This window comes from Aedes aegypti, chromosome 1, assembly GCF_002204515.2.
Source record: "Aedes aegypti strain LVP_AGWG chromosome 1, AaegL5.0 Primary Assembly, whole genome shotgun sequence".
In the NCBI taxonomy this organism is placed as follows: Eukaryota; Metazoa; Arthropoda; class Insecta; order Diptera; family Culicidae; genus Aedes; species Aedes aegypti.
Genome location: NC_035107.1, coordinates 203,305,083 through 203,328,518, shown reverse-complemented (window position 1 = coordinate 203,328,518; position 23,436 = coordinate 203,305,083). Strand labels below are relative to the sequence as shown.

The 23,436-nt window shown below is 37.5% G+C and overlaps 1 protein-coding gene across 1 annotated transcript in view; it reads right to left on the bottom strand.

Annotated features, from left to right (window-relative positions):
• LOC5578993 (homeobox protein Nkx-2.1) overlaps positions 1–23,436 on the bottom strand; it is a 137,428-nt gene that overhangs the window by 99,363 nt on the left and 14,629 nt on the right. The window contains exon 3 of the mRNA XM_001664122.2: positions 3,396–3,550. Coding sequence (XP_001664172.2) covers positions 3,396–3,550 — 155 coding nt within the window. The remainder of the gene's footprint in view (positions 1–3,395; positions 3,551–23,436) is intronic.

Sequence of the window (23,436 nt, the reverse complement as noted above, 5' to 3'; positions counted from 1 at the left end):
TTTCAAATCTTGATGAACCTTTCACAAGGTTTATAAAGATGTTCGCACATGCTCATGCTCATACTCATACTCATAACATGACAGATGGTTTTGAACGAGCATGAGTTTAGACATTTTGATAGACCAAGCTTAGCTTAGCTTAGCTTAGACTGACTACACATATCAATGGTTGCTATTCCGTGATTGACCGAAGTCAGTGAAAATGCACAAAGAATCAATTAGAAGTTCGGCTGGGATTGGCCATAATCTTCTTCAGTGTGCATAATTCAGTGCCTCTATTTATACATGGTCAATAACGGCGCCGGCCACGTCCTTGCAGTCAGGTGGGATTGGGGGAAGGAATGTTAGTGTGTAACCTTTGCTATTTGGAGACCGTGTTTGCCTCTGCATCTCCACAAAGGTTACTGGGAGGGATGTTTGTTAATGGGGAGGATCGTTGGGTCACAGGATTCACTTTGATAAGCGATTAGACCATGATAAATAATTTGTGAGGTATAAACATGCTCATATTTAAATATAATATTTTCATTTGATATGAACAATATCTATGTAGAGAAAAATTATGCCGACACTTGAGGTGACGAACCTTTCAAAGTTTGTTGAATAAAGTGAACCTTTTGTTAGTCTACATTTGTAGTGTCGAACCATTCAAAGTTGTTTTTAATAAAAAAAAATAAAGGTTAAAAGAAAAAAGAGTTTTGAAAAAAAGTTTAGTCATAAATAATTTATGAATCAGAGTTTATGTCGACACTCACAGTGACGAACCTTTCAAAGTTTGTTAAAAAATCATATTTACGTCTCACCATTGTAACGATTAAAGGTGCAGCCAAACATATTTTATAGATTAGAAATAGTAGCATGAAACGAGCTCACCAATTGATCCGTCAGCCTTGAACAGCAACAATCCACTTTCAGCTTCACTCGTTTGCTCAGAGAAAATAGGCGCGCGACCCGAGAGGGAAAACAACGTCGAAAGATCAAAAAGAACTAATCGAACGCGGCACTTTTTCACTTTACTCGACCGATGCGCGACATGTTTGATCTTGCCCTCATCGCCGGCCCCCGCAAGAAGCAAGCGTCAAGGTCGAAGGATCAAACACAACTCTGAGTTTAGACATTTTGATAGACCAAGTGTAAAAAGTAGGCCGGTATCAGCGAGAACCACACAAATGAATATGGAAGTTACTATAGACGAATTTTGAGAAATGTTAAAAAAAAACGTGTTGATGTTGTAATGCAAGTACAAATTCATCATTTCAAAGTTTAAGGTGACACAGTTTGGAATCAACTTCTAAGATTGCACTGAAACTTCAAAGGCACAAATCTCGCGAAAAACGCATCCAACAACAGTGAACTTTTTATTTTGGCTTTGTGCACTAGCAGAAAGCTTAAAATAAGAAGATCAGAAACGTTTGCCAACTATTTCTCCAGTTTTGTGCCTTTGAAAATGTGAGTAGGAGCACAAGTCGGCCATTGTGACGGCCATCTTTGGATTCCGAGATGTTTCACCTTAAACTTGTTCATCAAATCATAATAAACGAAGTTGCTGAAGAGAGTAATTTAATCAGACAGAGGGGTGCAGAGACATCCATCAATTTGTGTGCTTATATTCCAGTAAACTTCAGCAAAAGCTTCAAACAAAGTTAGCTAAATAGTTATTTATGATTAGTATGATTATTTCTAGGAGCATAAATATGCTTCACGAGAATCCACTTGGATGGACATCCATGTGTAGTTACAACACAATCTATTTCAATCAGGTAAGCTGTGTTACAGTGAAAGTCTGTGAACGGCTGTTACAAATTGTCACACTTCCATAGCTGATTCTATATTGGAAGGAAGATCAGGTAAGACACCACGTATAATTTTCCACCATATTATTTAGTTATTCTGTGTGTGTTGAACTGCTTACATGAACCACGTGATGCTCCCGACTGCTTTGAATAGTGAAATACTGAACTACTGTCTCTACTGCCCCCTCTACGTTTGCAAGACGATCTTATTCCAATTCAGAATCCCCAAGTCGGATTCGGAAGGATGTAGAATGAGTCATCGAGAAATCCATAGCAATTCGTTGAATGGAGTATTAAGGGACTAAGATACTAATTTGCCAATTCCCGAAATAGAACTGAAAAGTGCTACTTTTCAGCATCGCATACAGCGCTGAAAAGTAACACTTTTCAGCATTGATTCTTATGGTAGGAAAAGGCCGTTATGACGTTCATTCTCTTGGTAAAAAGTAGGCTGATATGCGATGGAATTGCAAGAAAAAATATTATTCTGCAAACTAAATTGTTTCACAATTCAAACAATTAAACATATTTCCAAAAATATTTGTATTTAAAAGTTAGTTCGAATTCTGCATTTTCTCTATTTTGTCGACATTTGAGATTTGTGATAAGTCACAACTTTGTTTACAGAAACTTGTTTTTTTCAGCTGGTTTCATGTTATTTCTAAGCTACTGTGACAAATTTAGCTGAGCTGAGTCGTAAATGGAAAGGTACGCGATAATATTGCGTTCCATGCACTTCTTCACCGCATATTCCCATCTGCTAGTCTCCACTCTGCGCCTTAAATACTTCCGATGTACGCACCGTCACAAAAAAGAAACCTTCCAATCAAAATCAATGAACCCGCATGCTGACGGCGGCGGCAAGCTCAAGTGGCTGCCGAGGAAACCTCTTGAAATCAGCCGAATTGACGTTTTCTTCCGTTCCGTTTTTTCACCGTCGATTCCCAGTCCAGCTCGGTCGTAAATCAGCAATAAAGTTCCCTTTTTCTTCTTCAATCAATTGGGGCGCAACAGCGCGACGAAACGTCCGTTTCGGCTGGGCAGATCTTAATCTAATATAAGACAGTACTCCATTTTAGTACGGAAGCCGAGATGACTTGCATTTGAAGAAGAATAGTGATAAAACCCAGTAAGAGTAAGTAGCCACAATATAATTAGGCATAAGCAATAAGGGATAATCAGGTTTGGGAGGCATCGCGTTATAGAACACAAAATCAGTGCAAATGCGATCCAAGGGACCATGAAATCCAACTTTTAATATGGTTCTTTAACTCGATATCGAGATACGAAATATCGAGTCAAGAAGAGATGATTGTAATATTAAAAAAATTCAATGAAACCATAAGATTCAGTAAAAAAATAAAAAAAAACCGAGTCTGTAAAAAAACAAAAACAATTTTAAGTGCTTTTGTGATTTTTCTTTGTATTTTTTTATAAAGCTTATTTTATAATTTTTAAATGTTTTGTTTTTCTTTTTTAATTGCAGATTTTTTTCGGAAAAACGTAATCTTATATGCTATTTTGGAATATTGCTAATTCACACACAATTATTGCTTGCTGTTTTTTGGATAAACTAGTGATGGTTATATTTTCGGTACTAACCTGATGTTGAGTGAAGAGCACTCGCCGTTTCCGTCGCTGGGCCAGCGGGAACTGCATTGGTTTCGTATCCGTCATACTACACGCCGCCAGGCTCCCCATGTTGGACATTGCGTGCCCCATCGTGCCACCCGCAGAGCCACCCATCAACCGGGATACTGAAAATAAATAGTAAAAAGAGAATTTGGTTTAGATCATAGGTTCCCAAACTTTTCGTATGCGAGACCACCTAGTCGGCAGACGTAGTTCTCGCGACCAGCAAGCAATTGTTAAGAAATATGTTTTGTACTGAAACTTTTCAGGAACACTCGTTACTTTGCTATGGACAGGATATAGTGCCTAGGAATTTTAGAGATTGATATGTACCATGTCCATTTAATATTACAAAGTTTTAAAGTCATTAGAATTCGATGAATGATCTTGTTTGTTAGTGCCAAATGAGCTTATGCCCAACCACACGAAAATGAAATAAATAAATGAGTTCAGTTCAGAAGTTTTGCTAGTTTAAATCGGTTTAAGAAGATATTCAAAAACGTAGCAAACAAACAAAATGGAATCGCGGCCCACCAGAGAAAGGCTCACGACTTCCCAGTTTGGGAAACTATGTTTTAGACAATGGCCGAACAGGATGACTAAGTGACAAAGTTTGGGTGGTAAGCTTCTCTATAATTAATGCACAATAGGTGGCGATCTTGTGAGATTATTCCAGTAACACACTTCTCACGGATTTCCTGGATCAAGTACCCACTACCAGCCACGGGTACTTTAAGATGTCAGCTTGCGAGCTGGCAGTTAGCTTTGACAAGCTTTAACAGTCGTGCCAGCGCTGCAAAACGGTACCGTTGAAGGGCAGACATTTGCATAGCTCTAGACTAGAGGTTAGGTTCAGGGCAGATAGGTGGTAGGTATATACAGTGCTGTTCTGAATAATAGCAGCGCATGTCGATTTTCATACAAAATGCTCAACTTTGACATGCTGTAGTTTTGTTCCCTTTCAAGCAATCGAGTTGAAATTTTCTCCACAGAACTACAAATATGCCCAATTTTGTAAACACAAAATTTCAAAATTTTCTAAGCCCCTGCCGGAAAGTGAGATACTAGGTGAAATTGTTCGAAAAAATAGCAGTTTTAAGAATTTGAATTTCGGCTTGACATTATAGTTTTAAATTGTATATCACTTACCATTGGAACAATCTCCTCCTACTTATCAAACCTACACCTAAACCGAAAATGTTTAAAATATTTGTAGAAGAAAAATTTTAAAATGAAAAACTGCTATTTTTTCGAAAAATTTCACCTAGTGTCTCACTTTTCGGCAGGGACTCAGAAAAAACTGAAATTTTGTAGTTACAAAATTGATCATATTTGCAGTTCTGTGGAGAAAATTTCAGCTCGATTGCTTGAAAGGGAACAAAACTACAGCATGTCAAAGTTGAGCATTTTGTATGAAAATCGACATGAGCTGCTATTATTCAGAACAGCACTGTATATCCGCCATGTTTGCTTTGTTCGGCAGCTGACGACGATGGAAATATTGCAAACGCAAATGTTACATAATTGTTGTCGCAGCAATCTGTGACGGGACCGTGTGGCAGACATGTGCTGAGCGACGTTCCTACTACGGGCCCTAACTGTGTGAGAATGGGTAGATGCAGGTACCTCTATGTGCAATTCAGCAGCCCGGTAATGTGCGGTGAGGATTCGAAAAATTTGCATTATTATTTTTTCGAGTGTTTGGTAAACTTTGATTTTTATCGCACACACACGTTCAGCATGTTCTGTTCCCCCGTTTTCTTTCTCTACCAGACAAATCATTCATGTATTCCCAATTCCTGAACTTGCTGGTATTAGGGAAAAACATAGTCGTGAAATAGACGTTGGCATAAATATGGGATGACAAAAACAAATATTGATTCAGAAAAGCCCAAAATTGTGCGAGTCTTACTCAATTCTGAAGTTCGAGAATATGGCATAACGCTTTAAAAGTTACTAGTTTTTTTTTCTAATTTCTTCCATTTAAAAACTATATCGAAACATTTTCCAATATTAGAAATATTTGATCAAAACGACTTCAAACACAACATCTTTCATTGCTTCGTATTACTTTGATAAAAAGGTGCTATGCAGTGTTGTCAGGGTTTCTTTTTGTGTTGTTCCTGTGAGCTTTTCCGCCGAATTACTTTACGGAATGAATCAAATTTCAAACATTCGTGCAAATTCAATTAATCCAAACAAATCCATCCCTACCAGGTACAATCCAACTCGCACAATATTAATGCCCGCTCACGGCAGCGTTACTTTAACTCGCGCAAATATTTTTCCGCACATTTGCGTTCGCATATTTACCTGCCGCATGGTAAACTCAGACTCGATCCACCTATATAGCCAAACCCTTCGGCAGAGTGCTCCGTCTGCTGGAAGCGAAAGGCGTGCATACTGCAACTGCAGAAATTGCATCTGAAATGCAATAATGGTCACGGTAGCGAAATGATGGCGTTTGTACTGGCTGCCTGACTGCAACTTTGTCCTTCTCGATTTCGGTTTGTGGCTGCAGTCAGTGGCTCTTCGTCATCGCTTCGTGCGATCTTGGCGTAAAGGTTGCAGCTTGCACATTTGCCATAACGTATGCATAGATAAACAGATGTAACACAAATTTTATAGAAACTCATTGCCCAATTTATAAATTTGAGTATGTGGAAGTTGCACGTAATACTGTTTTATGCAACAAGACCTGCAGATGGTGGTGGTGTGAAACGTCAAACATGAAGATAAACGATGCGCGTACCTCTAGTTGTGAGGTATTAAAGTTAGCGAATTTGAAATAACTGTTAAATGAATGGTCGACGGAAATTCCTTAAATGTTACGTCTGCTTGTCTGTGACGTAGATATCATCCCACGTTTCAACGGTAGATGAGCGCATGCAGTTCACCGTTGATGTACAGTTTTACAAATTTGCTTTCCAGAAAGGTGTTTTCGGAGCAAACTTAACGGTCTTGTTGCTGCATGGAAAGTCGGCCAAGTTTGCGCTGGATCGGTGGCGATCAACAGTCTGCGCATAAATCTGAACATCATATGATCTGATGATGGCGGATCGGGTTTCGAAACACCTAACTTAATATAGGAATCAAGAAACTCATCTAAACCTGACATGCGTGAATTGATTCATGGTAACAAATAATCTATTATACCCGTTAAAACATACCTTACAGACCATGCTTTGCCAGAGCGTATAAGCTGTCTGTACTGTCTGTGAACAAAGCAAATCTATTTAGTATGTAAACAATATCCGTTCTCCTCTATTTCATTGAGCTGTTTCTTCGGAATCATGATCAATCATAGTTTGTGGTGTCGATGTTGCAGCATTGAACGTCTTCTTTTTCAGACCTCCACTGGATAGCCCTGTCAGGGCTGTCATTTCACTAACTGTCAAATGATGGCGTACTTCTTCTTTGTTATGCGATCAGCGCAACATTCTTCAAGTTGTTCTTCTTTCATGCCTAATGAGCGATTGAGAACTGTCCAATAGAGTTCGATGTATTTGAGTACACGAAGCATCATTGGTAATTATGCTCAGTTTAGACTGAGTAAGTGGACTAAAGAGCAAGTGAAACTACATATTTAATTGGCTTGACCTAAGACTAGCAAGTTAAACTTTTTTGTTCAATTCAATTCAGGCAAATGAGTTTGACGCCCATGTTTATACGTATATTTCAAATGCAATCATGTAAAATAATAAACACAGTTGCCCTATGCTGTGCTTAACATTACCAATAGCCCATTGCACAGTGACGTCAAAAAAAAACGCTCTCTTTCTCTACTGAGGGGAAATCTGAAAACAATGGCACCATTGTCCGATCAAAATTACAATATTATAAAACAATTACACTAAATCCTAAGATATGTCTTGAACTTCTAGAACTCATAAACTTCTTGTAGAATAGGTGTTCAGGTTTATAAAGATAATCAGTAATTATCGCTTTATCATAGTATTTCATAATCACGCAGGATCGAACAACTATGATTTACAGCCTTACTCGATATTCCGAGTTAGAGAACCATAGTATTAGTTAGTTTTCATGGGTAACTCGATGGTTCGCAGTTGCACTGGTTTCGTGTTCCTTAATTTAATACCTCCCTAACTCTATGATGCCTTCAATATCGAGGTATGAAGGTACTGCATTTTTTTTGAGTTCAACGGCTACTTGAGGTTATCCAAGTACCGTAAAACGGGGTAACTTTGATAGTTTTTTCGGAGAAAACTTGAATATTTATGCATGCTGTTTCAAAGAATTATAATTTAAAAAGATACGGACACCGTCTTCAGCCATTTAGCTGCACAGACTGTAACTTAACACTAGACAACGGACAAGCATGCTCCAATGGTACAGTCGAGAAACATTCCTGACGAAAAGTTTCAATAGCTGCAGCGGGAATCGAACCCACACCCCATGACACGATGCGCTCATTGCCTGACGACACTAACCGCTCGGCCACGAAACAAGTACTGGCATCCTAGCTATCGATTGCAGTCGATATATTGCCAAAAGATTTATTTTGAATGGATATATAATTTTTCATATAATTGAAAGTCGGTTTTCTGTTTTGGGGTAACTTTGATAATGGAGTATGAATCGAACAAAATTGAATGAATAACAAACATTTGTAGGGCATTGCATACCTCTCATATGGAAATTTTTGACTTAGATCACAAAAAAGGTCCCAGTTTGTGAAAATGCTTTTCGCTAAGAGATTTGAGATCGTATTCAAGTTCTATGATAAATAGGCTGTCAAAGATAAGTGGCAAACTATTCCAAACTACATCAAATAGTGATCGTAGAACAGATTGTTTGTAAGCGTTTCTAAAATACTAAAATTGTGTCAATTTTAAATTTTCGTATAAAAAGCCTCAAATGTTCTTGATTCAAATGAAAACCGCTTTAACACGAAGTGTCATAATAATATTCTTTAGTTTTGCATTTGTTTTGCTTAACTGATTAACAGAAATTGTGTTATTTCGTTTAGTATGTGGTGGGTTACGCACTATCAAAGTTACCCGCATTATCAAAGATACCCCGTTTTACGGTACTCATTTTAATATAGGGACTCACATATATCCACGTAACCAGTGACCTATCTGACGTTATTGAAAAAGGGTTATATTCAAAGAGGTTCAATAAAATATGTCCTATCAAGCCATGAATTGAACGATTTTTAATTACGAATTGAATGATTTAAATTCATCCAGAAACATAATTGAGTATAGGCCTTCGGATGTACATGAGTTCTCTCGGGAACTTTAGGATTTGTAGTCCAATGGCTAGGGTTATCCAAGCACTTCGTTGAGTATAGTAGGTCGAATCAACAAGCATAACTTATATTTTTTCCAAGATGATTCAACAAGGATCACACTCAAGCTCATACACATATGATCGAATGTCATATGGCCTAAAGAGTCGTTTTGACGAATGCCAATCGGCAGAATTTATGAACTTAATCAAATTGCCAACAATACTGAAGGATAGGGTTCAGAAATGCGACTCAAAATAATCAAAGATCTTCCCTTCTTTCAACGTAGGGTAGTTGTTTCGAGTATAATTATTAGTGTCAAAGCAACTAACATTTTAATTTGAAATTTTGCCTTGCTGAAGTCAAAAGCAGTTCTTTCAAGTTAGACACTGCCCATAGCATAATTGTAACATTCGACAAAAGTAGACATTGAGTAAATGGAATAACACTATGGGAGGAAATAACATTTCTTAAAATTATCAAGAACTCAAAAGTGTTTATTTGAGGCTGAATGTTGTACAGCTAAAACAGTTCTGACAGACATTTTATTGCTACTGCATTACGGTTACAACTACAGCACAAAACAGCTTGGTATTTGTTTGAATTTTCCAGAACAATCTCACAAATTTCAGTACGTTGATCAAAAGTGTTTATGATTTGATGTTTTTTTCACGTTATTAACTCGAATTCGTCAAGAATGTCAAATGTGAAAAATGTGAAGTTATAGGCAGTACAGGTATGGTGATTATTTGCGGTATAGCTTGTTTAGATTTCATCATAAATTATAATAAGCATATCTTAGAATTAATTTAAAAAAATTACTGAATTTTGCTAAAGGGCTGCAGAGATGTTTCTACCAGGAGTAGAGCTTAAGAGGAAAATAACCGTCATCATTTTGCAAATTTTCAAAACCAGTTTTTTTGCTCAAAATTAAAGCAATGTTCACGAAAATCTATCATTGCATTGCACTTGCCATCTGTAATGCATTGATAGATGTTCATGTGGATTGTTTTAAATTTGAACGAAAAAACTGGTTTTTAATTTTTGATGATTGCTGATGATTAAATGATGGATTTTTGAGCCTTAAAGAAACTGTATCGAAAATATACCATGACACCGTACCTACCTTGGCTAAACTTATTCGCCTACTCTGATCATAATTTCAGCAATCTAGCTAAACTTATACTGCTTTGGCGCCCTACAGTCTTCAACCGAAACATAAGTAAGACGGTCTTGTGAAACCATAGTAACAGCACATCGATTTTAGGCAGGGTATCCTCTTCGTCACAGCTCATCTGACGATAATGATGCGATGATCGCCCTCACACATAATTTAATCTTGGCAATGATATTAACCATCAGCGGGAACAACAATAGGACCAGTTTTTCCTTCTCCCTCTATCGAAAAAAAAAATGCACTGAGAAGGGAAACAAAACTGATACAAATCTCTTGGTTCCGGTCGCCGTTTCTTCCCCATCCCAAATATGCCTGCCAGCAACAGACAAGGGTAATCGGAGCCCATTTGTTGCAGAGGCGGAGGGTTCCGGTGTGACGCGTCGTCCGTCACGCGCAGGAGTACTTTGAGTAAATCATAGTCAAAATTATGTGTCCTAAATGATCTTCTTGTGCCCAAATATTATCTCAAATGGTTTTAGCTTAGACTGACAACACATATGTACATATCTATGGTTACTACTTCGTGATTGACCGAAGTCAATGAGCATCTTCATCAAAGAATCAACAAGAAGTTTGACTGGGATTGGCCATAATCGTCTTCAGTGTGCAAAATTCAGTGCCTCTATATATATACAGAGGCAATAATGGCAACGTCTTTGTCATGTGGGATTGGGGGAAGGAATATTAGTGTGTAATCTTTGCTATTTGAAGACCGTGTTTACCTCCGCATCAGTTTAAAACCTGTTGACGTACAAAAATATAAATAAATAAATAAATAAATAAATAAATAAATAAATAAATAAATCTCCACAAAGGCTACTGGAAGGGATCCAAATATTGTCTAAAACGGTTTTAGCTAAATTAGTAAACTATTAAATAAGTTAAAAAATTTGATAAAAGTAGTTTCATTTGGCGTAAATTGGTGAGCCCCTAGCTTAGTAAGGGGCTGAACAATTGAAAAACAGTAAGATTTTTCCACTGTTCTTGATTTTTTTTATATTTTTCTTTTGTGCCATGTTTTTTTTGCGTTCTCTCCTCTTAGAGAAATCACTCATAAAGTGCGGCCAAATTCTAAACAGAACGGACTTTAAAACTATGTAACCATAAAAAATGCAGAAATGTGTTATGCCTCAACAGATGAATAAAATCTCTGAACTTCACTCTGTAACTGAAACTTCATAGGTATTTTTTAGGTTACTTTAGGTTTTTTTCAATATTTAAATCGATCAAAAATGACTGAACGTTTGTTATCCAAAAATGACTTAAAATACACAAATACATATAACATAATTTTTGGAAAGTTCTGTGTAGAAGCTATTATTTTGGTTATCAAAAAAAAAAGCGTCATAAACATAAATTATTTCAAAAAAATTACCAAAAAATACATATAAAATAAGGGGAAATACAAGAAAAACTTTGGGAATCAATTCTCTCGCAATCCTGTCACAGTTTTTTACGTCTCTTACGTTCTCACAACATGCCACTTACGATTGTCCAACATTTCCCCGAAAACCATTTCCCCGAATGATTTTTCCCCGAAGGATTTTCTCCCGAAAACCATTTCTCCGAATGCACTGTTTCCCCGAATGTACTGTTTCCCCGAAAGCTTTCTGCAAACACATTTTTTTTTCTCAACTATCAAAGTAATAGGCTGAATAACTGTAGGTAATCGCCTCAAACTAATGATTCTCTTATGAATCATTTGAATAGAGAAACGACAGACGAGATATTTGGATTGGAAATCGATGATAGTTTTTATTGGAAGCCCTGCTTTTAATAATATGTTAAACATTAAGTTCAGTATTACAATTTAGGGTGCAGGTCGTTAGGCCAAATGCCGTTAGGCCGAATGTCTTTAGGCCTAAGGCCATTAGGCTAAATGCCGAAAGGGTCTTTAGAGTAACATTTGATCATTTACTTTTATTTCATAAAGCTAACACATTCATCAGTGATTTCTCCTTCTTTTAATCAAAGGCTGTTCTTTCTAGTTATATTTCAAAGTGGATATTGTGGGCTTCTAGGTAATGCAAATTATCCTGAATGAAAACTAACAATCCATTCGACCTTACAATTCATTCGGCGCCTTCTAGATAACGCAAATTAGCCTGACCAATCCCTGTTAGTTATCCATTCGCTCTTACAGTTTATTAGAACTATCAGTCATTTTCGGCCAAATAACCCTTTCGGCCTAACGGCATTCGATCCTAACGGAATAGAACGAAAAATTGATTATGCTATGAATAGCAATAAAAATGTGGAAAATGTAGAATGGGTTTTAAAAGATTATCCAAGAGGTGAGCAAATCTGATGCCTTTTGTCGTTTGTTCGGACATAATTTATCTTAATGACATCTGGCTAAACGGCCGGCATCGACAAAATTACTAAATAAAGTTATCGGAGAAGATTGTGAACTGGCATGTTTCTGATGAAGAATCATTGTCAGATCATAAACAAATCCGGTTCGATTTTGAAGCTGGATCAGAAATAACAGAAAGCTATAGAAACCCGAAGAAAACCAATTGGGATCTCTATCGTTTTCATTTAACGAATAAGAATTCGTATAACGGTGAACAGTTCACGACTGTTTCACAACTGGAAAATGCCTCTGATGGGATCATTGACCAAATGGTCTCATCTTATCATGCTAGCTGTCCTATTCAACAAAGGTCATCTAACAGGGATGTGCCTTGGTGGAATGACAAGCTGGCAGGATTGAGGAAGAAATCCAGGCGGTTGTTCAATAGAGCAAAGATCACTTTAGATTGGGTTGAATACAAAAAAGCCCTAACAGAATACAACAGAGAACTAAGGCACGCCAAACGTAAGGACTGGAGACGGGTATGTGAAACCATCAACAACGCTCCTGCAGCTGCAAGGCTGCACAAAGTCCTTTCAAAAGACCATTCAAATGGTCTAGGTTGCCTTAAAAAAAGAAGACGGCAGTTATACTGTTGACTCTTCTGAAACACTGGAAGTAATGATGAGAACTCATTTCCCTGAATCGATCCCATATTCGGATGAAGAACAGGTCTCAGATGAGGCAAGACATGTATGGTCGATAAATGCCTATCAGAAAGCTTGTGAAATCTTCACGCCTTCGAGGGTCGAATGGGCATTGAGTTCTTTTCAGCCTTTCAAATCTGCCGGGAAAGATGATATTTTCCCAGCCTTACTGCAACAAGGAAAAGAGACGCTTTGTCCGCTCTTAACCGAAATATTCAAAGCAAGTGTTGCGCTTTCATATATTCCAAAAGCGTGGCAAAAGGTCCGAGTTGTCTTCATTCCAAAAGCTGGAAGAAAGGATAAAACAACTCCCAAAGCCTTTAGACCTATAAGCCTTTCCTCTGTTCTTTTAAAGACAATGGAAAAAAATAATTGATGACTTCATCAAGTCAACAAGTTTAATAGAAATGCCTCTTTGTAAATACCAATTTGCGTATCAATCAGGTAAATCTACCATTACGGCGCTGCAGTCGCTGGTAAATAAAATCGAGAAATCTCTTGAAGCCAAAGAAATAGCAGTGGCTGCTTTTCTCGATATTGAAGGAGCATTCGATAATGCATCCTATAGCTCTATGAGTTCAGCCATGGAAGCAAGGGGCTTGGATAAAAGTGTTATCGAATGGGTTATGACCATGCTCAAGGGTCGCACAATTTCTGCTGATCTAGGAGGTGCGCAAATATCTATAAGATCTACGAAGGGATGTCCTCAAGGAGGAGTGTTATCGCCCTTACTGTGGTCTCTTGTAGTAGACGAACTCCTTAGAAATTTAATTGATCAAGGTTTTGAGGTAATTGGATATGCCGACGATGTGGCCATCTTGGTTCGTGGAAAGTTTGATAACACGATTTCCGATCGGTTGCAAACTGCGTTAAACATTACTCTCAAATGGTGTAGGAAAGAGGGGTTAAACGTAAACCCTTCAAAAACTACTATCGTGCCTTTTACCAGAAGGAAAAAGGTAAAGCTTATACAGCCTTCTTTGAATGGAGTTCAAATTCAATTTTCGGAAGAAGTTAAACATCTTGGTGTTACTTTGGATAAGAAATTGAACTGGAACTCTCATCTGAGCAAGGTCATAAGTAAGGGTACTAATGCCCTATGGGTCTGCAATAAAGCCCTAGGAAAAACTTGGGGACTGCGACATAATATGGTAAACTGGATTTATTCAGCAATAGTCCGACCAAAAATTAGTTATGCTTCACTGGTATGGTGGCCCAAGACAAATGAGGTAACCGCTCAGAAGAAGCTGGCTAAGTTGCAGAGACTTGCTTGTATATCAATGACAGGGGCAATGAAAAGTACACCTTCGGTTGCCTTGGATGCCCTTCTTAATATACTGCCTTTGCATCAATTCATTAAACTGCAAGCTGCAAAAAATGCCTTGCAGTTTATTCGTTATAATAAAATACTAGATGGTGATTTGATTGGTCACATGAAAATCATCAAGGAATTCAATTTGATTTCAGATAACAAAACAATAGAAGATTGGATGACAACGAAGACCAACTATGATGTTCCCTTTAAAGTGGTTAAACCAAGCCGCTATACTTGGGATTCTGGTGGGCCAAGTTTACGTGCAGGTTCTATTGTGTTTTATACCGACGGGTCAAAGATGGGTGACAATACCGGAGCTGGAGTTTTCGGCCCTGGTATCAGCAAGGTAATCGCTATGGGGCGCAGTCCCACTGTGTTCCAAGCTGAAATACAAGCCATCATTGACTGTACAAATGTTTGTCTCAAAAGAAACTATAGGTTTGCAAAGATCTGTATTTTCTCAGACAGTCAAGCAGCTTTGAATGCTCTAAAGGCATTCACATGTAGATCAAAGTTAGTGTGGGAATGCATTCTTTCTTTGAAGCAATTGGCCAGTAGGAACGAAGTTACATTGTACTGGGTGCCCGGCCATTGTGGAATTGAGGGGAATGAAATCGCCGACAATCTAGCAAGACAGGGTGCAGCTTCGAGCTTTGTCGGCCCTGAACCGTTCTGTGGTATTCCTGAGTGCACTCTCAGGATGAAACTGAAAAATTGGGAAATGTCCATGGTAGAATCCAATTGGAACGCCACGGATACATCCAAGCAAGCGAAAAGATTCATAAAACCCAGTCTAGCTAAAGCCCGGGCTATACTGAATCTTAATAAAGGAAATCTTAGGGTAATAACTGGCCTGATGACCGGTCACTGCCCAAGTAGGTATCATCTTAAAAATATAGGAAAAATACAATCCTCTGAGTGTCGTTTTTGTCAAGCTGAAGACGAAACTGCTGAGCATTTACTCTGCAACTGCGGAGCATTGCTTAATCAAAGAACGTTAACATTTGGAAAAGGGTTATTAGAGCCCTTGGAAATTTGGCAAGGTAGTCCTAATAGGGTAATAGACTTTATAAAACGAGTTGTGCCCAGTTGGGACAGTGTGACACATCAACCAATGTCTATCACATCTCAATTGTGAAAGGATATTTGATGAGCACCAAATAAAATATGGGTCATACCACAATATTCCTAAATAATGGAAGCAGTGGTTAAAAGGCTCTACAGATAAGGGAAAAAAAAATAAAGTTTTACTGATTGAAAATTGTGTGCAGGATTCAAAGGTGTGACCCAAAAGGACATCTTGATCTTCACTGCTTAAGAATTTTAAAAGAAAAAATGAGTCGATAAGTTTATTCGGGACGCATCTGACAGATAAGTGCATCGTTTCGAGGCTATTATTCGATCATAGCTTTCGCATTAGTAGTTTGTGTCCCATAAAGCGTAGGCAAATGTTCTTTTTTTTCTGTAACAATAAATTTATACCATAAAAGTTGCTTATTTTAAATTTTGGGATATTCACAAAATTCTTTAAACATAGGTTATTCTTCTTTATTTTACTGCTCTAATAATCATTTACTTTTTACTTACCACTGCGATCAATATTTGATCTATTGTAGTTTTTCTCGTGTCCTTTGTTTAGTGCATGTCGTATTACTTTGTCACTATTGTGGTTCACTGGTAGATCTTTACCCCTTAACGCACCACGAAAAGGGGATAATTTTAAAGCTTGGTTTTTCTTTTTTCAATCGTTTCAATCGAAGCTTTGCTGTGCTAATATAATTCTGCTCCCAGCTTATCTTTATTTCAACAGGAATTTTCCCTTCTTTAATTAGAAGGCAATTCTTCATAAATAAATATATCAATAAAAAAATGACAGAGCTACTGAAATTTTAAGCAAATTTTGTTCTGGTAATTATATGCTATTTCATATTTTTTATTGTAAATGCAAAAATTACGGATTCTAATGTTTTGAACCAACATTTTCAATGCTTCCGATCAACCCTTGATAAAGATTTATCATTGAATAGGCATGTTTTTTTTTTCTATTTAAGAAGTGATTATTAGCATTTTGGGTATTCATTATTAACATGCTCACTTCATTTGATGTTTTCGGCTATTAGTTTTAGGCAATTTTCGACAAATTTGTTTCTAATGAAGACATTTATCTTTAAACTGATTTATTGTTAGAAAATAGAAATAGAAGCATGGTGTTGCGTCTTGTTAAAAGATTCTAGAAAAATCAATGTCTAGTTATGTAGGACAAGATAAAATAGATTCTTTAATTATCTTACCGTACAAAAGCTTGGCTTATTTTAGTTACAGTCCTTTATGGCACGCTTAGTATTATGAAAGAATGGTTTGACTAAATGAATACATGGCAGAAGAACATTTAACCGTATAATGAATCTTTGCGAAATATTCCGAAACAATTTGAAAGAACAGCCTATCATTAAAAGAAGGGAAAATTCAAATTGAAATATTATCAGCTAATTGCCAATAATTATTGAAACAGTTTAAACAAAATAATAGCCCATAATTCTAAGAAGGCATAACTCAGCCAAATGTCCATAAGCCAAACAGCCATACGCCAACACCAGTTACTTCAGATACATGGATTTTTTAACAAATGTAACAGTTTTTCATCTAACCTTACATCAGCTAGCACGTTAAACACCTTTTGGCAGCAGGATTATGTATGGCTTTAAGTATATAGCTAACATTAAGATTTTTTTCGGGAAAATGGTACATTCGGGAAAATTTTTTTCGGGGAAATGGTTCATTCGGGAAAACGCCATTCGGGAAAACGCCATTCGGGGAAATTGCATTCGGGGAAATGGTTTTCGGGGAAATGTCGGACAATCCTACTTACTATTATAGGGCTCTGCACAAAAATGTACCTATCTCTTTTATGAAATTTGTAAATAACAAGGCCAGTAAAAGTCAAAATCCCATACAAAATCAAAACAATGCAGAGGCCTATAGCAAAAAAGCTAGCTGGATAAGAAAATCTCAATTTATTAAATTTGCAATTCTAACCACGAATTTGTTTTAGTTGCTCCTCTTAGCGAATCGCTCCTTTCGAACCAAGCCGACGAGAACCGCCAGTCGGTGGTTGTGTGGCACAAAGTGATAGAAATAATATTATTCCTATATAATAATTCGGTAGGATGTTTTTAAACACCCGTGTTTTCACGGATGAGTGCACGGAGCTTCCCCGAGGCGCTTTTTCTCACCAGCACGCCGCGCCGCACAACGGACTAATGCCTGATGGGCGCCGCAAGAGGGCTCTGATTGGTGTTGTTTGTATACAACAGCTTGCCGAGTGTTTGTGCAATAATGATGACGACGATGACGAACCCTCCAGGCCCCGAGAGGGCCCTAACATAACCAATTTGTAAAGATAATAATCCGGTTAAATTGTGCGGTTTGCGAAAAACGGATAACTGTGTCGTCTTCCTTACACGCAGATCTATAAACAGCGTTTCTGGGAAAACAATATAGCAAAATCTTTCACTATTTAAAATTTAGTTTTTTAGCTTTCATTTAACGTTTTCCTCAAAAAAAATCCACCGATGATTACTTTAGAGTTTTCTCTGCATCATCATGGTAAGGGGCTGTGCAGTTATTATGTATGACATTTTTCGGGGTTTTTCAACCCCCGCTCCCCCCATGGTAAGATTTTTTTTATGAAAATTAAAAATAATTTTTATGGCGCGTAAGAAATTTCAGACCCCCCTCCCCCCATAAACCCTGACGTAATTAAAGGACCGCCCCTAAAACATATTCAAATTTTTCTCAAGTACAGTGAAAAATCAAATTGAATTTTCATGTACCAATATAACTCAAGTTTTCAAAGGCACTAAAATGAAGAAAAAGTTGGCAAACGTTTCTAATCTTCATATTTTAGGCTTTTTTTTAGTTGGAACGTTCGTTATTTGAAAGGTGAAGGATGAGCTGTTTAATTTTCTAACACCTGATGTCATACAGCAGTTATTACTGAAACTCATTTAAAATCTGGATCAAAACTCAACAGAGATCCAAACTTTTTTTTGTTCATCGCAATGAACCACTGGATGGAGCATGTGCTGGAGTTGCTATCATCATTCATAGGCGTGTAAAACATTAACTTTCTCCGTCATTTGAAACCACAGTTTTTGAAGCTTTGGGTGTTTCCGTTGGAACACAGCTTGGTAAATATATTTTAATACCTGCCTATTCGCAATAAGTCAAAAAATGTTGTCATTGGTGACTTAAATGCAAAACTTCAGCACCTATATTTTTAAATTGTGAAAGGTTTGGTAGCGCCGTGCAACTGTTGGAAAGATCCGGGAATTTAGAATGTAAGACATTCGACACATACTGACAAAGACCAGGTAGATCTAGTTGGCTCGGCGCAACTGTCAAAACAAGTACAAAGCTTACTTCGATCAATTTTCGTAGAAATTCAACTCTTTATGTTTCTATTTCAAAAGAACGTTCTGTGCTCCGAGCTTAAAACTGGGAATGCGTCCGTCGGTTGTTTATTCGGAAAACACAAACCGGAGATCTGAGAAATGAGAAGTTAAGAAAAAAATCTCGTAATCAAAACAATACCCATAGAGGAGAGATATTTTATTCATATTCACACACATAATCATCATCACGTTCCGAGGCATCCTCGTTCGCCGTCGCTTGATGGACAATTGTTTATCTTTCAAAATCAGAAAACAGAAATAACACTGAAACTGAAGGTTGAGGCAAAAGCCTGTTGTCCGTCGAGTCGTCCGCACATCCACCTGGGGGATTGGCCATTCACCCAACCAACAACGTGGCCGGTAGAAGAAGTCGAGGAAGGCGGTAGGGGGAGTTCGGTCTGGCTGCAGTGAAGCCCATCAGGTAAAGCTTGAAATAATAAGACAAATGCAGTAACAACAAAAGAATTCCTCGGATCGGTGGTATGAGGTCGTATGAGCATCTACTAGCCATAGCTCCAAACGAGTCAGGTTGAAAACGTGGGCAAACGAACGAAAGATTGCGAGATGAGTTCATCTGCAGCTCGTAATCGATGGATGGCACACGAGGAAACGTTTTGCTTAGCTGATACAAGCAATAATAATAGCAGGTGCCAAACCTCATTTTTGAAATGTTAAATTCAAAAGTTAGGTTTTATATTGTTTATTCAATTGCATCCACCTAAGAAGAAATCATGATACTCATGCATGGGTGATATTAAAATCTTCTTTATAATATTAATATTCAGCATATTTATAGGACCCATACCCAGACGTTTCGGTTGAGGATTGTTTTGAGATGAAAATGCATTGAAGCCAATCATCGAATTTTCAAGAGCACAAATCTAAAGAACTAGATAATCGTTCGCGTACTAGGCCGAAAGCGGTAAATTGGTGCATGTAACAATAAAAATATTATTGTGGTAATTTTTAATCACATATGGCAAGCAATATTTCTTTAGAGAAGCTTCATGAAAGCTGCAATGCATTACACGATCTATGCTCACAAGTTTTATAAGGCATGCCAGATTGCATTGCTCTAATAAAAGCTTCATCTATTTATTTAACTAAATTGAAAAGGAATGGAATTTGTGTGTCACGAAAAGGCTTAAGAATGGGTTATCATATTTTGAACATTCTCCCATAGTTATGTTTCTAAAGTGTTATGACATGTTTGTGCATATAAGAAGCACAGATGCGAGACATTTCATAGCGTTTTTCGACAGCCTTTGCCGGGACCACTAGTTGCAGTTAAAAAAGCAAATAGGTACATTATAACAACCTGAGAGAGACTCGCGAAGAGTATTGTATTCGAAATAAACTATTATTAAAAACCACGGTAAGCGAAGCAAAGATGCTGATAAATCTAAACACAAGACTAGTTATTTATAATGTCTGCTACTTTTGCTGGCATGAAATTTCACTCATAAGGCCGTTTATGGTTCGGTGTGATGCAAACGCAATAGTTTTTTTGCTGAGATGTTCATGTGAGAGTTTGAACGGCTTGCGCATGATTGATGTAAACACTGAGTTGAATAAGAAAATAAAACTCAGCAGTTGCAGCAAAAGAAGACCATCTTCGCTAGTCTCGTCTCAGATAACAACTAAAGCTGATGCTTATGCTATGCTTTATGATTTTACAGGTGGGAACAATATCAATTGGAAAAAATGTTAGAATGCTGGATGTCAATTATCACCAAAAATAAATGTAAGAATAAAACATGGGGCTTCAGTTGTCGACGCATATTGAATATTTTTATATTGAAAGTTTCAATGAACGCAAGGTAAGCATTTAGATTCATTACTTTCTGTGACAGGACGATCAGAATGACTAAATTAATACAGTTTCCAATTAAATAAGCCTAGTAAACAAGCAGGCTTGATAGAAACTCCTCTGCGATGCAAAAATGAAACGATTTTGACGTTTTACTGAGGAGTAGAAACTGAACTCAAAATTTTCATCGCAGATCCTCAAGCGATTCGAGTGAGAGTGCAAAAATATGTGAGGATTTTTTCTGTTACTCTCTCTCTCTTTCTCTCTTGTTGCTATTCTCACCTTTACTCGCGCTTCAAAAGAACTCTTGAGTGTCCCGCCCAAACAAGACAGGCCTCGGGGAGTTGTGAGTTTGATGGAATCTTACTCGGTTGTGTTTTGTGCTGCATCTTCCTCGCTCATTTTTCGTTACCTCTCTGCTTAGCATTTTTCGCTCTCTTGCAAAAAGGGAAAAGCAGCACGCTGTTCTAGAGTACATCACCGAACTCTGATGATGTTGAGGAGTATTATCAAGCCTGACCTTAAGGCCGCACGGGACGTCATTATAATCACCCTATTCTTTTAAAGAAGCAAATCACAAGTACCACTCCATATATCGATGAGACAAATTTATCATATAATTGTATATATGTAATGCACAACTCATCAAATTTTCAGCTTCAACGGTTCACTAAAACTCTAGATTTGCTTGTGCAAAGTTTTGATGAAATTTGTTGCAGTGAGACAAAAGAATTGGAATTGGATATTGACGGATTTCACGCCAACTCGACAAAGGGATTGGCAGCCTTCAGAATTCAATGAAACTTTCTGGGTGTGAAAACTATGTGAAACAAAGATACTTTACATACTTTTTTTTTTCAGAATCGATCTAGACTAACATTTGGAAAGGGTTAGTTTTTTTTTACTTTTTTGTATAAACCCGTAAAACTCAAAAACGGAAAGACCTACAAAAAAGTGTTGTATGTGGGGCTGCCGTGAAATTTCCAGAAATTTTAGAAAAAAATTTTGAAAAACTAAAAAACATTTTCTACTCTGAAAAAAAAATATTCAAAACTTTGAAGTCGATTTTAGAAAACGGCCGCTTCAGAGTTTGATCATCCTTAAGCAAAAAGTTTCGTAATTAAATTTGTTAAAAGTCATCCATACATTGCAAATTGAGCATATTTTAGATAAAAAAGTTTTTCTAACAACGATTTTTTTAAGTCCAAAATGATTTTTTTATTAATTTTTTTAGCTTTAAATAGTCTAGTATGATCATAGTTTCAAGTGATAAATGAGTTTTAATCACAAAATAGATTATATTTGTTTTATTGGGAGTAGTTAAAAGAAATAAAACGGAATTATACAGAGTTGAATCTTGAATGTTTTAACATCAAGATTCATTTGATATCAAACTACCAAAACACACAGAATGATTGAAAATTTAAAAATAATCTAATTATGTCCATAACTGGTACACCTACCCTATAAAACATTTATTCTTCCAGTGGCTTTCTACGGGCACGAAGCGTGTACGTTGAAAAAGGCAGACCGCAGAGCCGTCGGGGTTTCCAAGCGTAAAGTGCTGCGGGCAACACTCGGTGAGAAACTCGAAAATAGTGGAAGGAGGAGTAGGCAACTTCGTGGAAGATCACGAACACGCTGGCTTTACGCGATGGGTTAGGACCTGGTACCCCAAAAGTTCTGGGCAACTTGAGATGTATCACCCAAGACCGACGAAAATGAGCTCTACAATACGCTCGGTAACGGCATGACGCTATTTTGTAGCCATCAAGATACAAGGTAAGTACTTTAATCCCAAAGTAGCCCTTATTCAATGCAAATCAACATTCATGTAACCTATCAATTTACTTGATCAACTGACATTTTTGTTGAACTACATATTTGTAGACTATTATTGGCTATTCGATGGATGTTGAGCTCGAATCAGTTCAGAGGTATTCTTATTTTTCTCAGGTATTTTCTGTTATATTCGTTCTGCAATTTTCTTTTACCTAATTGAATCAATCAACGAATCTCAATGTGTTACGGACAATACCTCATTTGTTTTATTATTGAGAGATTTTTCGTTAACTGACCATTTTTGCGAGAAGCTTTAAACTCGGAAAGATCCTTTCCACCTCTTCACCATTTCCACCATGCGGCATCATCGAAAACGCTTTTTTGCTAACTAACATCTATTGAGCAGATTTTTATTTCCTTGCATGGTGCACAGGTCAAATGGAAAACTCGGAGAGCAATCGTTAGGGGAAAATATGACATCATATTGAAGTTCATCACGTGGAGAAGCATTGCTCTCAGAAGAATGGAATGATTCCACATAATCGTCCCAGACAAATCGGATTTTCGGTTACTCGCTCGTAGCGTTGTCATTGACTATTGGTTTGATATGATATCTATGCTGTTAGTCGGATCATATTCACCGGACCGAGAGTAGACATAGTGAACTGGACGAACTGAGTTCAATACGCCAGAAAAGATTAAGTGAAGAATGCATTCCAATTTTTAGGATACCGTACCAATCAGTGCCAGTCACAACATCAGAATATAGCCCATACAAACTCTTTCGTCACCTACCAAGTGGCTCAATTAAGTCTGCGTGTTTACACAACTATTCACACGTTCTCCGATTACACTCCGGCTTATGAGACAGGAAGCTCATTGTGGCCAATTCAAATCACTTCATGCGGGTTCACCACACACCGAATCCGTATTCCGTTTCAACCCGAAAGAACTTTCACAATAAATAGCAGTAGCTAAGAAGTCAGTCAGTAGCGCTTTCAACTCCACACCCCGGCTGCCCAAATATGTGTGCATATCGAATATCGCTGTCTTTTTCATTGGTGTGTCAACACATTCTTCCAGGATTTCTGTGTTTGCCCGAAAATTAACTTAAATTTGACTTCCTAAGAGCATTCTTTTCGGGGGGAATGCTAGTTAGGGTAATCGGATACTTTTTTCTGGATCCGTACCGTCATCACATGTACATGTTTGTTGT